At 34.0% G+C, this 16,485-nt stretch overlaps 1 protein-coding gene across 3 annotated transcripts in view; it reads left to right on the forward strand.

The window, feature by feature from the left end:
- Positions 1-16,485, forward strand: part of GSTCD (glutathione S-transferase C-terminal domain containing) — a 135,881-nt gene that overhangs the window by 20,197 nt on the left and 99,199 nt on the right. For all 3 annotated transcript variants that reach the window (XM_077755771.1, XM_077755770.1, XM_077755772.1), the window contains exons 4-5: positions 5,489-5,740; positions 10,260-10,353. In XM_077755771.1, coding sequence (XP_077611897.1) covers positions 5,489-5,740; positions 10,260-10,353 — 346 coding nt within the window. The remainder of the gene's footprint in view (positions 1-5,488; positions 5,741-10,259; positions 10,354-16,485) is intronic.

Raw genomic sequence — 16,485 nt, forward strand, 5'->3', positions numbered from 1 at the left:
TCCAGAAAGTTTTAGGAATAGATTTTATGTTTTCCCTCTTTAAGTCATTTGCCAACATCTTCTAATAGTTAGTATAGCAACCATATGGGAGAAATAGCAATAAATAGCTAAAACCCTGCTGTTCCCTGATACCAGGAAATTGTATAGTTATTTTTAAGTTGCTGCTAATAAACAAGTATCTATCTAAAAAATTAAAAATCTATCTAAATTTTTCTAATTTATCTAAATTTCCTGGGCACCTGGGCAGCTCAGCTGTTAATCATCTGACTTTAGCTCAGGTCATGATCTTATGGTTCATGAGTTCAAGTTCCACATCCAGTGAGCTTGTGCCCACTTGGGGTGAGCACGAGCCCCGCTTCGGGTAAAACATAAGCCCCACTTTGGGCGAGCCTCTTCTCTCTCTCTCTCTTTCTCTCCCTCCCTCCCTCTCATCCCCTCTCTCCCTCTCCTGGGATTCTCTCTCTGCTCCTCTCTTACTTGCGCCCCCTCAAAAAAAAAAAAAAAAGATTATTCTACCCCTGTAAGACAAAATTTGCCAGTTTATAAAATATTTTTTGTAAATTGAATACTTATGATTTAACCTTTTACATGCTAACTCTAAAGCTTTGAATTGAGTTTTTAAAAAGTATGACACATTTATTACTAACGTAAAATTATTGTAGAAATTTATTTTTAAGCCAAAGTACCTATATTAAATATCTCATTCACTGTCCCCATTGACATAAAAGTAGGGATAAAATGGGAATCTCATTATTGGCTGGCACATTGCAAAAAACATGGATACCACTTATTTAGTGGTTAATGTGTGCATTCTATATCCTCTCCTATGCATTAGGTCCTTAAGAATTTTTTTTTTAATGTTTGCTTATTTTTGAAAGAGAGGGAGTAGCAGAGAGAATGGGAGACAGAGGATCTGAAAGAGGCTCTGTGCTGACAGCAGAAAGCCTGAAGCGGGGCTCAAACTCACAAACTGTGAGATCATGACCTAAGCCGAAGTTGGACGCTTATCCAACTAAGCCACCCAGGTGCCCCAAGAGTTTTCAGTTTTAGTAACCCACCAGTTCTAATCTATAAGTAAAAAAATACAGAATTGGGATTATATTTCCATTTAGATAGATTGTTTACTGCTTACACTGCTTACCTAAACATGTATTTGTTATGACATATTTTCAAAAGAGTAAACATGGCTAAAGAAGTGATATAAAGTACAAAACATTTTATATAATAGGTGATAGGAAAGTGATGCAGTGGAGGAGATATTTTAGATAGATGTAACATCTCGCTACTCTCCAGACAAATTTTGCTGCCCTTTATTACAATTAACTACAAAGCCATTAGCATTTCATTTTGTGCTCTTGGTAGCAATCATTCTTTATTTATTAGTTTAAGAATAAATGATCTCACTTTCTTGTCTTTAAGTAATTATAATATTTATAATGGTTTTGATCTTATCAGGCAGGTAACTTTTTAAAATCATTTCTTAGGAACGCATATAATTTTCATCTCACACATTTTTCACTAGCCACTTCCTTAAATATATCTCCTTGAGTGTAATGAATGTGCTTCAGTACCTCCTGAGCTGCCTGGATATTAGCAGGGCAGCCTGGCATGCTGATTAAATGAGATGACCTGTCATGCAGAGTAAAACTTCTCAATTTCTTTTAAACATGAATTATTGTTACTTAATCACAACTTATTTTCAAATGGAAGCAAAGATGCCGTATGCATCTAACAAATAAGAATAAATCACTACCAAGGAGAGGAAAGGAAAGGTGAAGAAATGAGAACATTTCTTAAGTGATTAATTTTTATAATGCCTTAAGCTCAGTTCCCTTAGCACATAAGCTATTTTCAGGCAATTAAGAATTTTGGTGAGAATTATAAATTGGCTCCCTGAGTACCATTTCAACAGTATATTTCGAACTTTTTTTTTACTTTAATTCACAATAAAAAATGCATTTTACAAGGTGATTGAGTGTACTTATACAAATATATATCTTATATACATTAAATATACCTATAAGTATTATATAAAGTATTCCACCTTACTACATGCTGCTTACTCTGATATTTTCTATTTTATGTCATTTTTAAACCTATGTTGATTTTGCAAGTTACTCAAGGGTCATAAACAGCTGTTTGAAAAAAAAATTTAGGAAATTATTCTTTGAAGCTAATGTGTAGTTCCTTGATCATTTGTTCACTCAGCAGAGTTATTGTTATTTGCAAGGCAGTGTTTTAAGTCCTTGCTATATAAAAAAGAGTTAGACATAAGGCCTGCCTTTATAATCAATTACTTAATGCTTATTTAAAGTCCAGTTAAAATAAACTAAAATATAGATGCATGTGAATTTTTTATTCCTTTTCTGTCCTTTCTGGCTTCTGCTTTGGTATTGATTATTGTTAATTATATGTGTCAAGATTTTCTTGATTTGACCTTTGTATTTGTCTATTTGTGCATAATCACCAGTCATAATCTGTTTGTGATGTTATTACTGTTTCTATGGAAACAACATTCAGTGCCTCAAAAAGAAGCAAGAACATTCTATTTTTTAAAGAAATTGAAGTTTGGTGGTAATGGTAGGGAAAAAACATCTGGACAAGAGAAAACAAAAAGATAATTTAAATCAGGAGGAATGGTTTTACATTTTCTAATTTAAATAAAAGCCTTACTATAAGTGCTATGTTATAAAAATTGCCCTGTAAATGATGCTAGTTATCTTTTTACCTCTATATATTTATAATTGTAACCTTTATCTTTTTACCATTTTACTTCAGTGAAATTTCCTCCTTAATCCATCAAGTCTTTTTTAAAAATATAGTCCTGACAGTTTTCTTACATTATTGTCAAGTAATAGTGCCTTGCTTCTGTGTTATCATGTCATGCATTCAGGGAAGAAGGAGTCACTTAAAAAAAAAAACAAAACACCTTTGAATCACTATTAAGAGTACAGCCTCTCCATTTTTCTCCTTTCCACACTTATCCAGTGAGTGCATAATTTCCATTGAGATTCCTCAAAAGACACCAAATAAACTCTCTGTAGACATTAAATTATAATCATTTAAAAGTATCACATAATTAACTTTGAGGAAGTCAACACTTTGACATATTTTAATTCTTCCTCTATTGACCACTTAAGCTAATTTTCATAAATAAGTATGTATTAAGTATCTCAGGTTTTTGACCACGCAGTGCCCTTTTACTCTCTATATTCAGTGTGTTGAGAACTTAAGAAATATGATGGTCTGGAACAGTGGAATATGTTCTGGACCATGAATTATAGAGGAAGGAGTTTCCAGGTTTGAAGGAAGTTGATTAAGGAAAAGTTTTTAGAGAGGTATAAAAAATATACTACCAATGAAAGATGATATAAACTTGAATACAAGATACAAAGTTTTCCAAGATGGTTTTCCATTGTAACATTTCAAATGTTGTCATGTTATTTTTATTGATTCTCTTGGAATAATCCATTCACATTTTTTGTCCTTTTTCTGCTAAGTATGGGTTTTTCCCATTACTTTTTTTTTTACTTAAAGGATAGTCAGTATGTGAATACATTCTTAGTTTGTGTGTATGTAATATTTATTATTATTATTCAAGTAATTCACAAATACCTTTTGAGCCTCTTCTCTGTAAGACATTAGTCCTTTGTCAGTCTTTTTATCTAAATACTATGTTTTGATTTTAAATATATCTTTAAAAAGTAGACTTTCTTTTTTAGGGTAGCTCTAAGTCCACAGTAAAATACAGCAGAATGTACAGAAAATTCCCATATACTTTCTGTCCCCATATACACAGTCTCCTCTACTATTAAAATCCTCCATCAGAGTGGTACATTTATTAAACTGATGAACCTATATTAAAACATTACTATAACCCAATCCATATTTTATATTAGGGTTCACTCTTCAGGTTGTACATTCTCTGGATTTCGACAAATGTATGACATGCATCCATCATTATTGTATCACACAGAATAGTTTTACAACCCTAAAAATCTGTACTCTACCTATTCATCCCTCTCTCCTAATCCCTGACAATCACTACTCTTTTACTGCCTTCATAGTTTTATCTTTTCCAGAATGTTGTATGTTTCAAATTATATGGTATGTAGCCCTTCAGATTGGCTTCTTTCACTTAGTAATGTGTTTTTAGTGTTCCTCTATGTCTTTTTATGGCTTGATGAGTTCATTTCTTTTTAGCACTGAATAATATTTTATTGTTTGGATGTACCACAGATTATGTATCCATTCACCTACTGAAGAACATCTTGGTTGCTTCCAAGTTTTGGCTATAAACATCTATGTGCAGGTTTTTACATGGACATAAGTTTTCAACTTATTTGGAGTGCAATTGCTGGATCATATGGTGAGCTTTGTAAGGAGTCGCCAAATTGCCTTTCACAGTGGCTGTTGCATTTTGATTCCTACCAGCAGCAAATGAGAGTTCCTGTTGCTCCCCATCCTCTCCATCATTTGCTTTTGTCAGATTTTGCCTCTTCACCATTCTAAGACGTGTGTAGTGGTATCTCCTTGTTTTAATTTGCATTTCTCTAATGGTATAAATGATTTACATTTTTCATATACTTGCATACCATCTCTGTAACTTCTATGCCATCTCTATAACTGCTAATTATATAACTCTCATACATTCACCAGAGATACTTTGAATGGCAAAGAAGCACATGGAGCTCAACATCATCAGTTCCAGGGAAATGCAAAAAAATTCACAACGAGATACTACTGTACATCCACTAGAATAGTTAAAATAAAAGAGACTGACAAGGCCTATCATTGGCAAGATTTGGAGAAATTAGAACCTCCATGCATTCCTAGTAGGGATATAAAATGGTACAGCCATCAGGGAGAAGAGTTAGGCAGTTTCTTTGGAAGTTAAGCACAGTTTCCGTATAACCTAGCAACGTGGCTCCTACTATCTACTCCTAAGAAATGAAAAACATTCCCACACAAACACTGGTCCATGAGTTTGTATAGCAACATTATTTATAACTACCAATAACTGGAAACAATGCAAATGTCCATCAGCTGGTAAATGGATGAACAAAATATTTTATTCCACACAGTGACTAGGACTTAGAATAAGAAGAAACAAACTACTAAACAAATGCAACTACATAGATGAACCTCAAAAACTTAATGCTAAGTGAAAAAAGACACAGTTTCTGGTTCCACTTATATGAAATACTAGAAAAGGCAAATTATAGGCATGGAAAGGAGATCGGTGGTTGCTTACAACTAAATGGGGAAGCGGAGATTGACTGCAGGTGTGGTCATAATGGAAATTTTTGGTGTGACATAAGTGCTCTAATCCTGAATTGGGGTGGTGGTTTCACAACGGTATAAATTTACTAAAACTCATTGTTTGAGCTGATCACTTAAAATGTGTGAATTTTATGGTATGTAAAGTTAACCTCAATATGGCTGTTAAAAAATATAGAATAGTGTGTTTTGTTCTTTGTCTGCCTAGGCAATTATCTGCAAGAAACTTTCTGAAAAGCTGATAGAATTTCCATTGCTGGCTGCTTGGTACCAGAGGATTCAGGAAGTGCCAAGAGTAAAAGCAGCAGCTTCTCAGTGTGGGATCCAGTTTCTCCATTTACCAGAGTTGCTGACCACCTCGAATGAACAAGATGCAAACTTAAGTGAGGTCCCAGGTGTAGAGGAGCAAAATGACGCTTCATTTTTAGGAGGACCAAGACCCACTATGACCAAGTTAATGGTACTTAAAATGTTTTTATCCACATTTTCTTTGAAAACTTCCATGTGATATAATGTTGCTGAGCATTCTACCCCAAATTGTAATCATTTATTGATATCACTTTTGTTTTAAATTTTATTTGTAGCCATTTTACATCACCCTTGACCAATTTATATTTCTATGTCTTTGCATGTAAGTGAGGTATCACTGAAGATTTTTAATAGTATGTGTCTTTAGAGCCAAGTAAGTCAGAATATGTATTTTTTAAAAGTATTTTTCTCAAAACTTGTCTTTTTATATTCAAGACATTGGTCAAGGTCATATCTCATCTGGTCAAATGTATTGTTTTAACCTGATGTTTTTCTGTTGCAAGGTTTTGGCCTCGGTTTTTAAATTTTGAGATGGTGGTTTGAAGTTAAAGAATATGAAAACATATCAATTTACTTTCTAAGGTTTTGCCTAAATTTAAGATTTTTTTTAGTTCTTTGCATTTTGTTTTTACTTTTTATTTTAATGCCTTTTTAAAAAAATGTTTATTTATGTTTGAGAGAGACAGAGTAAGTGCAAGCAGGGGAGGGGTAGGAGACAGAAAGAGAGAGAAAGAGAATCCCAGGCAGACTCTGCACTGTCAGCAAAGAGCCCAACATGTGGCCCTGTCTCACAAACTGTGAGATTACAACCTGAGCTGAAATCAAGAGCCGCCTGGGCACCCCTATTTTAATGCCTTTTAATAGAATAACACATATAATTTATATTTCTCTCTTTGCAGCAAAATTTGTTTCTAATAATACTAATTGTACAAGTTCTCTCCAATAGGCTTTCTTTTCTCTGTCATCCTAAGCAATTTACAAAAAATATTTTGCTTTTAGCTTCAGCTATTTGAAGATTTGTTTGAATAGAGGAAAAATCAGGAAGTAATTTGAGCTGTTCATCTGAGTTGTACTGGAAACATATTTATTATATTTCTCCACTTTGGTTAGGAAGCATCTGAGTTCTATCATTAATAGAGTTTGCTCAATTAGAAAAGAACAAGATTGTAGTAGTGACCCCTGCCCCTATCTTTTCAGTTTTGTTAGCTTAGTAATGAAACAATGAAATATGATTATTTAGTTGAATTTAGAAGAAGATATCAAGGCATGTCCAAAGTTCGATGTGTCTTGATCAGATGGCTCTACTGTGTAGGGATCTCAAGTTCACTTCCTGAGTTTCTTGAAATAAAGGATCAGCAGGAGAGTAATTTGCTTTGTATTAAAATACTGATTTTGGGGGCACCTGGGTGGCTCATTTGGTTAAGTGTCCACCTTCAGCTCGGGTCATGATCCCACAGTTCATGAGTTCGAGCCCCACATCAGGCTCGCTGCTTTCAGCATGGAGCCCACTGCAGGTCCTCTGTCTCCCTCTCTCTCTGCCCCACTCCTGCTTGCACTTTCCTTCTCTCTCAAAAATAAATAAACATTAAAAACTTTTTAACAAAATTAAGCAAATAAAATACTAATTTTAAAAATTTCAACAAACCAAAAATCTGCTTTTAATTCACAGTTACACAGTCTTGAATGAAAAATTCAGACTTCAGATTTTTCTACCTATGCTTTTCAGGCAATAAAATGACGTTAGGAAAAACATTTGTATTTTATACATCTTAAAAATATTTATAAACAATGAGAAATAAAAAACAAATTTAAATTCAGGAAAAATTAACAAGCAATTGTAAAAATAAGCTGTCTTATAATAACATAAAAATATATAAAAGAATCCTGAATTTTTAATTTACAGAGGATGTGTTAGTTCAGGCCCCTGAGCAGACTCCAAGACAGGGTTAGATGTGCAAGAGGTCTGCTGAGGGAAATCTGTGAGGTAAAGTGGGGAGGGAGACAGGGGAGACTGGGAGAGCCGTCAGTCTGTGATGCAGGTTTGACCCTTGTACATGAGTCAGGAAAGAAAGGAAGACTGGGTTAGAAAAGTTTTAGACTTTAGTGCGGGTCTAAGAAAGTTTTGGCAAGCCAGTGGGGCATCCTTGAACCCAAATCAGCGGTCAGAGAGTTCCATGTTTCTCAGGAATAGGTCTGACATAGTTATCTTAACCAGTCTCACTCATTGGCTTAGGAACAGTCCATGGAAAGACTACTTACTACAGACCAGGTAACTTGAATTCTAGTCCCAGCTTTGTAACTAAGCTAACCTTATGACTTTCAGTATGTTGTTTAACCAAAGGGCCTTAATTTCTCCATTTATAAATTAGGAGAGTGTAGTAGATACTCTATGGGATTCTTTCTGATTTCAAATCTTATGGTTATATAAAAAATGACTGGGACATTACATCAACAATTTAAAAAAGATGACTCGGTGTCTCAATTGTTTGAGGGTCTGACCCTTGATTTTGGCTCAGGTCATGATCCCAGGATCCTGGGATCAAGCCTTGCAGGACTCCTTGCTGAGAGTGAAACCTCCTTAAGATTTTTTCTCCCTCTCCCCCTCTCCCCTACTCTTGGGTACTCTCTCTCTCTCTAGAATAAAAATAAAAAATTTTTTAAAAAAATTTCAAACCTGAAAATAAGTTAAAATTTCTATTTTCATTTACTTCAAATTTGATAGTATATATTAGATACAATAAATGTTACTTTTTACCAGGACATTGTTTCTGCTACTTACTAGTGAATTATTATCATACATTTGAAAAACAGTGAATGCTGTATCAAAATAATATATGTGAATTTATTTTATTTATATCGTAACTTTTAATTTTTCTGTAGTCACAGTATTTTGTGCCTATTACATGAGGACAAATGAAATTGGTGCCAAGTAGAAGTATAAAATAGTGAAGTATTTCTTAGGAATACTCACATCTCACTTTTTCCTTCTTCTTTTTTCTTTGGTATACTCTTACCTCCAAAATTTCCCTTAGTCTCTAAAGGTTTTAAATTTATTTATTCTGTTAGTCCAAGAAATGTATATGTTTAGTCCTTGTATTGAATGTGGGATATATGAAAAGCAAATTAGACTGCCTTCAAGGGCCTTAAATTCTGATGAGGGAGGTAAATAAGGAAAAAACACAATTAAATGTGTGAACACATTAGGTAATGGTAAGTGCTATAAAAAAAAATAATGTGGGGTAAAGGGGTGGAGGTTATGTGAGTTGGAGTGCTTTGTAGATGGAGTGGTTAGGAAGTCTTATCTGACAAGGTGAAGACCGTTGAGCAAATAACCTGAATGAATTGAAGATTTGGAGGAAGTGTTCTAGGCAGAGGGTTCAACTACTGAACAGACCCTGAGAAAATCTATAGAGATAGAAGGTAGATTAATAGTTACCTAGGTCAGGGAGCTGGTGGGGGGTCGGGGGGAGGGTTGAAAGTACCTACTAATGGATATGGGACTTCTTTTTGAAATGATGAAAAAACTCTCAATTTAGTATTGATTGTAGCACAACTGTGACTATTATAAGAACTATTAAATTATATGTTATAAATGTAATGGTGTATAAATGGTATCTCATTGTATTTTTGAAAAGACTCTAAAGTAAGATTAAATTTGGTCAAATGAGGGATAGCAAGTTCAGAATGGCTAGGCTAGAATAAGGGATATAGAATAGAGGTAGATGATGTCAGAGAGATGTGTTTATTTTTCTGGAAGCAGGTAAGTTCTCTAGACCTCTAGATATATCTTTACTTCATAAAACAATCTTTATACTATTTCCTTTGGTAACAGAATTCAACTAGTTTTCATAATGGAAAGTAATCTCATGAGTTAATTGATTCAAACTAGTGATAGATTCTCAGAAATTTTTCATTTGAATATAATATTTCTGAAGATAAAATACCTTAACCATGAATATCTATCCTGTGGGCCACATACCCAGAATGTGATTGCAAGGGGTCTGGGAATCCGTATGTATGCCATGTAACTGTCTGCAGATCAAATAAATAAACGCACGACTTTTAACATAGGGAAGGAGCCTGAGAAGTTTTTTATATATTGAAAAGTGGTCCTCATTTTTGGAAATGTTGGGAACCATTTAGTTACAACAGAGGAATCCTTTTTTAGAGGCATTATAAACACTTGTAAAAGAATAGTATGGATGATGTTTGGGGGTATTATGTTAAAGTGGGTGCTTTTTGTCATGTAAATATAATTCCTAGGCAGTCACAACTTTCATAGATATGAAGACAGATCCTGATGGACATATGCAGAATCAGTTTTTTATTTTATACTCTGTGGAATGTTTTTGATAAAATTTTTATCCTCAGGTAGCTTTTCTTTTTGACACCTAATTTATTTCTAGATAGCTTATTACTTCTATGTAGTTTTAGGTAGTAATTTAAAAATAGCATTTTTTGTTATCTAGGTATAAAAAGTAGGAAAGTATGCTATCAAAAAATACAACATATCATATTCCTTATGTAACTAAATATTTTGAGGAACATTTAATGACTGTTAATATTTGTGTTTCTTCTTGTCAGTGTAGAAAATATAAATTTGGCCTTCTAAAACACAACAGAATTCTATTAATTCATTAATTCGGAAAGAGTCTATTTCCTATTTCTAGGAAAAAGGCATTGAAGTGATGTTTTCTCCCCACCCTTGCCCTACTTGGACCCTTGATTGGAACAATCTCCCTGCAGCAGTGAGCCCAAAGGAAGGTGAGTTTTTTTTTTTATTTCCTTTAAGTTTTAATCATAATCTAGATAGTCTCTTCAGATCCATCTTCGAATTCTCTAATTTTCTTTTTGGCTTTATCTAATATTCTGATTGTATTATCCATTGAGTTTTCTTTCTTTTTTTTTTTTTTCTAATTCTTTTCTTTAAGTACTTGTTTTAATTACAATTAGTTAACATACAATATTATTTTAGTTCCAGGTTTGCAATATAGTGATTCAGCACTTCTATTCATCACCCTGTGCTCATCAGGACAAGTGCCTTCCTTAATCCCCATCACCTGTTTAATGTATCCCCCCTACACACTTCCCCTCTGGTAAACATCAGTTTCTTTATAATTAAGAGTCTGTTGTTTCTATTTTCATATTTATTTATTTATTTTAAGAGAGAGTGTGCTTACAAGCAGGGGAGGGGCAGAGAGAGAGGGTCCCAAACAAGCTCTATGCTGTTAGCACAGAGCACATGGGTCTCGAACTCATGAACTGAGATTGTGACCTGAACTGAAGTCAAGAGTCAGACACTTAACTGACTGAGCCATTCAGGTGCCCCAAGAGTCTGCTTCTTCATTTATCTCTTTCTTATTTTTTTCCTTTGCTTATTTATTTTGTTTCTTAAATTCCACATATGAGTAAAGTTTTCATTTTATTTTTGTTATAAAAATTTCACATATATACATTGCTCAGATTCAACATTTCTAATATTTTCCTACATTTGCTTTATCTATTCCTTTCTGTCTCTTTGCTGAAGTATTTTGAAGGAAATTCCCGGTAACTTGTCCTACTGTAGTGCATACCTCAAAGAAATACTGACATCTTAAATAATCACCATGTTCTTATCATACCTAACAAAAATTAACAAGAATTCCTTGATACTTTAATAAACAGTCCCATAATCATTTTCCCTAATTGTTTAAAGTAGTGTTTAAAAGATTTTTATAGTTAGGGTTTTAGTTAAATAATAGATTTTTCAGTGCTAGAAATTATATTTGGGTTGTTTGTTTTTGTAATAACATTTTCTTGCTCATGTTTTAATTTCCTCTTTTCATAATTTTTAAAGCATAGTTGTTTTATATTCTGTATCTGTTATTTCTAATACTTCTTGATGTTCATTCAGATATAATTCTGTTTGTTTTTTCTGTTGATTTCAGTCCTGGTGTCTTATTTCCCTAATAGTTTTGTAATCTTATATTGTGAATTCATTTTTGGCTACTTAAATCTGTGAGAATCTTGTGGGGCCTGGGTTAAGAGTAAATATCCACAGAAAGGGAGCGCCTAGGTGGTTCAGTCTGTTAAGGTTCTGACTTGGGCTCAGGTCATGATCTCGCGTGGTTCGTGGGTTCGAGCCCAGCGTCCGGCTCTGTGCTGACAGCTCAGAGCCTGGAGCCTCCTTCAAATTCTGTGTCTCCCTTTCTCTCTGTCCCTACCCTGCTCGCGCTCTATCTCTCTGTCCCTCTCTCTCTCAAAAATAAATAAACATTTAAAAAATTTTTTTCACAGAAGGAATTTCTATTTGCTGATGTCAGACAACTCATGGTACTAGAACTTAAGACCAGTTAACAGTTTTTAAGCATGAGATTCCTTTAACCTTTTCATTTGGAGCTGAGGTTTAAATAGACAAGTTACATTTTTATCATCTTCCTTTGCTATTAAATAGGATTTTTTTAAATGCATCATTTCATAGGAATTTAGCTTTTCAAGGTTTCTGCTTTCATGTAGTGATATTGATTACAACTTTCCACATTGTTAGGTATCCAGGACCACCCACTCTTCTTTGTCTTGTTATTAAAGCTTAGATCCCTCTTAGCAACTACCCTTTCCATCAGCTGTGGTGTCTGTTCAAGATTATTACACTGCTGTTTAGTTCCTTTCATTTTTTGTTAAGGCCTTCTGGATTTCCCTTTACTCTCAGAAATCCATTTAGACAGGGGAAGGATGATTGTTGAGTTTTACATACCATTTTAGGTGTTTTTAGGTGAGAGAACTTTTTTATACCTTAATGTTCTATTTCTTTAATTGTCCACTTATCCTTTAGTTTTAGACTAAGCCAAATATAACTTTTGATTTCCAGATGCCCTTTGAAATTGTTTGTCTGCCTTTTTCATATTATTCTCTTCTGTGGTGCTTCCTCAATATTGTGTATATCTCACTAATTAATTCTATTCTGTCAACCAAGGAGATAAAATTCTTTCCAGGCTAGAATAAGGTTTTATTGGGCAGTTAAGAACTCTGCCTCAAAAATGTTTTATAGAAAATAAAGTCATTTTTTGGTCTTTGTTAAATATATGAAAAATAGTCACTAATGAATTTGTTAATGTTTTAATTTTAAATATTTCTGACATTCTGAATATTTTAAATGTTTTTATCAGACTTGGATTGTTTCAGGTATTCTGGTTACAGTATAGATTTTGAATATGTTAAAACTATAGTAAATAAAAATCAGATTTTCACTAATATTTATTTACTAAGAAATGAATACAGAGATTTCTAAGTGTCACATGCTTTGCTTTACCCATAATTAATTTACTATGAAGCCAAAATATTATCTTCAGTTATTAATTGAACAATCAATTACACCTGCTACCAACTCAGAGATTTGCATTAAGCATTCAAGTCTGGTTGTTTTACTGGTTAGAACTGCATATCTAACAGAGTTTTTGGAATATATTACTCATTATATCCCTTTAATTGAATCACCTAGTTTTCATAAATATTATGACAAACAAGGAGCTATAACAGCAGAGCTACATTATTTACATTTCATTCGCTGTTTCTTAAATGGTTTATATGGTCTGTGTTAAAGTAAGGCAGAATTGTTGCATTGTAGATGTTCTTTTTTCAGTTCTGGGCATTTCAGTATTACATGTTAATAGGATTGTTGTGAAATGAAATTATTATATACATAGGTGTGGAGGTCACTGTGAAAGTGTTCTCATGATTTGTGTTCTGGTATTTTTAGAAGAGATTGATTGTATAAGATTTTATTAGTACTAGGTTCATTTGGATGTCACAAAGGCCGACTTCTTCTGTGGAATATGTTGAGTTACGTCAAAATTATGGTACAGGGGCAGCTGGGTGACTCAGTTGGTTGAGCGAGCAACTTCGGCTCAGGTCATGATCTCACAGTTTATAGGTTTTAGCCCTGCATCAGGCTCTGTGCTGACAACTCAGAGCCTGGAGCCTGCTTCAGATTCTGTGTCTCCTTCTCTCTCTGCCCCTTCCCTGCTCATGCTGTGTCCCTCAAAAATAAATAAATGTTAAAAAAAGTTTTAAATAAAAAAAAGATTATGGTACATATTATAAGAATCATTCTCTTTACTAACAAAGGCTGTATTAATCCTCATGATGGAGTCTAATTTGTTTCTTAAGGCTGTCTAATCTCCCAGCCTCTGTTCTTAACCGTTTCTCTTCCCACATCTTACATACCATTCCCTAAACTTTTCCGTTTCCCTTATATGACCTATATGTATTATCTCCATGCCTTCACTTTTATTTTTCCTTCAGCCTTAAACATTCTTTTTTTTCACTTCCTGTCCTATTGAAATTATACTTACCTTTAAATGATCAACTCAAATGCTGCTTCCTCCAGTAAGCCTTTTGCATGGGCTATGGAGTCAGCATGTCTGAGTTTCATACCTGCACTTCTAACTAGCTAGATAATCTTGGCCAGATTTTCAACTTCTCTATGCCTCAATTGCCTCATCTGCAGAATGGGGATAAAATAGTACTTACCTTGATGAGATTGTTGGTACATTCAATGAATGAATATATAAAGCACTTAGTACAATATATTAGGCAGAATTAGTCACTCCCTCTCAACATTCCTTAGTACTTTCTTATACTTCATTTTTGGTACGTATAGTATACTTCTCTTCCACTCTGTTTATATGCATGTTTTCCTTCTCTAATAAACTGTGAGCTCTTTGAATATAGGGTGAGTACTCAATAGTTTTTTATTAAATTCAACTGAATTGAGACTACAGATCCCTTTTTGTTAACTTCCCAAAATTCTGCTTAAACCAGGCAACTTTGAATCCTTTTGTCTCACATAGATTAAAAGGGCTAAAATAATTGAGATTATTTAGTTTGAAAAAAAGAGAGCTGAAGATTTAATTTATACCATCAGTATTATTATTGTCATTATTACTACTACTACTGCTATTATTCTATTTTAGGGAGTGTTTGTAAATAAGCTGTAGACATTATGCTACTTCACTTCTAAAACTTAACTATCTGCTTTTTTTTTTTTTAATTTATTTATTTCTAGGAGAGATAGTGAGAGACAGCGTGAGCAGGGGAGGGTCAGAGAGAGAGGGAGTCACAGACTGAAACAGGCTCCAGGCTCTGAGCTGGCAGTCAGCACAGAGCCCGACGCGGGGCTTGAACCCACGAACCGCGAGATCATGACCCAAGCGAAAGTCGGACGCTTAACCGACTAAGCCACCCAGGCGCCCCAAACTTAACTATCTGCTTTAAGAACAAAGACATTTTCTTAGTCGTTTTCTCATAGCCATAGCACAATTATTGACACAGGCTATGTAATTTAGTGCATGCTATTATCTAACCCACAGTCCAGTTATTTGTAGTACATTTAATTGATAAGTCACTTTAAGCACCCAGGCACCCCATCAGTTTATTCTACTTTAATGTGAAATCATTTCTTAGCTTTTATCTTTCAACATGGACTGTTTTTGAAGAGTTCAGGCCAGTTTTTTGTAGAACATTTCTCAAATTTCGATTTGTCTAGTTTCCTCATGCTTAGATTCAAGTTCTACATTTTGGCAGGAGCACTACAGAAAGGAAGTGGATCATAGCAGAAAGCACATTACATCAGTTTGGGCCCAGAGATGTTAACTTTAATCATTCGGTCTGCCAGCTATCTCTACTGTCATGTTACCATTTTGCTCTGTTTAATTAATAAGTTGTTTGTGGGGAGATGTTTGAGACTATCTAATGTCTTGTTTTTAGAATTTCACTCACTAGTTTACATCATTTGATGATGCTTTCCTGTGATAGTTACAAAATGTGCTTTTTCATCTCCATCATCCTTCTGTATGTATTAGTTGCCACCCAACTGTAAGAACATTTTCCCATCTATCTATCATCTATGTGTCTATTATCAATATTGACTCGGGAATTATTTTATTAAATAAGTTGTAATCCATCATGGTTGTTATTTATTTCAGTACTCAAGTTGTCCCAGGTTGTGAGTCCCTTCAAAGCTGTCTCCTGACCCTTTGGAAATGCCCTAATCATTTTATGACCACTTCTTTAAATTCTAGAAAGACGAAACATTACAGGCTCCTGTGTCATTTCCCTGCCTCCGTTCTGGAGTCAGCTGTTTATCCAAGAAGCTCATGTTCCCTTTTGTAGAGAATAGTATTTAAAAACTAAGATTTGGGCACTAATAACACTCACTAATGGAGTGTTATTGTTTTTAGGTCCTCTCAGCAGAGAGATGTACATACAAATTGATCTATGAAGAAATAGATCTCTGTATACACACACATACGTAATCACATATATCACCATCTACTCTCTATCTATATCTACCTGTATTTAAAATGGTGAGATTATACTGATATTTCTAATTCCAGTTGAACTCCACAAAATTCTTCCTAGTTTTTCCTAATTCAGTATCTGTGTCTATCTTTGTCAACAGTAAAAATTATAGCTCCAAATATCATCTATATATTTGCTTATTGTTCAGCCCTGCAATAGCTGAACAGTCATTTAAGAATTGTTATATCCATATTGTTGTGAAAGATATACCTACTAAGTTGAATTCTAGATTGTTTTAAGTTATTTTCATTTTTGAGTATATATGGTCAAACTTCTTATACAGATAGTTGTGATTAGGTGGTTCTATACATGATGAATTATACAAAAATGACAAATTAAAAGTTTAAGTTAGTATCAGTAATATGCCCTGATAGAAAATCTTTGGCCAATGATATCCTACTGCACTGAGAAGAGTGCAGCAGGATATCCAGGCAGTTGCATAGCCTCTCTTTAGACCTCAAATAACAAATTTCCTACTCTAATGAGCTACGATAAATACTTAGGAGTAGAGGACTCCTTTTGTTAAGTACAGAGACACTTCTGTTCTTGCCCTCTGAA

The sequence above is a fragment of the Crocuta crocuta genome, unplaced genomic scaffold (genome assembly GCF_008692635.1).
Source record: "Crocuta crocuta isolate KB4526 unplaced genomic scaffold, BGI_CrCroc_1.0 scaffold92, whole genome shotgun sequence".
NCBI classification, from domain to species: domain Eukaryota; kingdom Metazoa; phylum Chordata; class Mammalia; order Carnivora; family Hyaenidae; genus Crocuta; species Crocuta crocuta.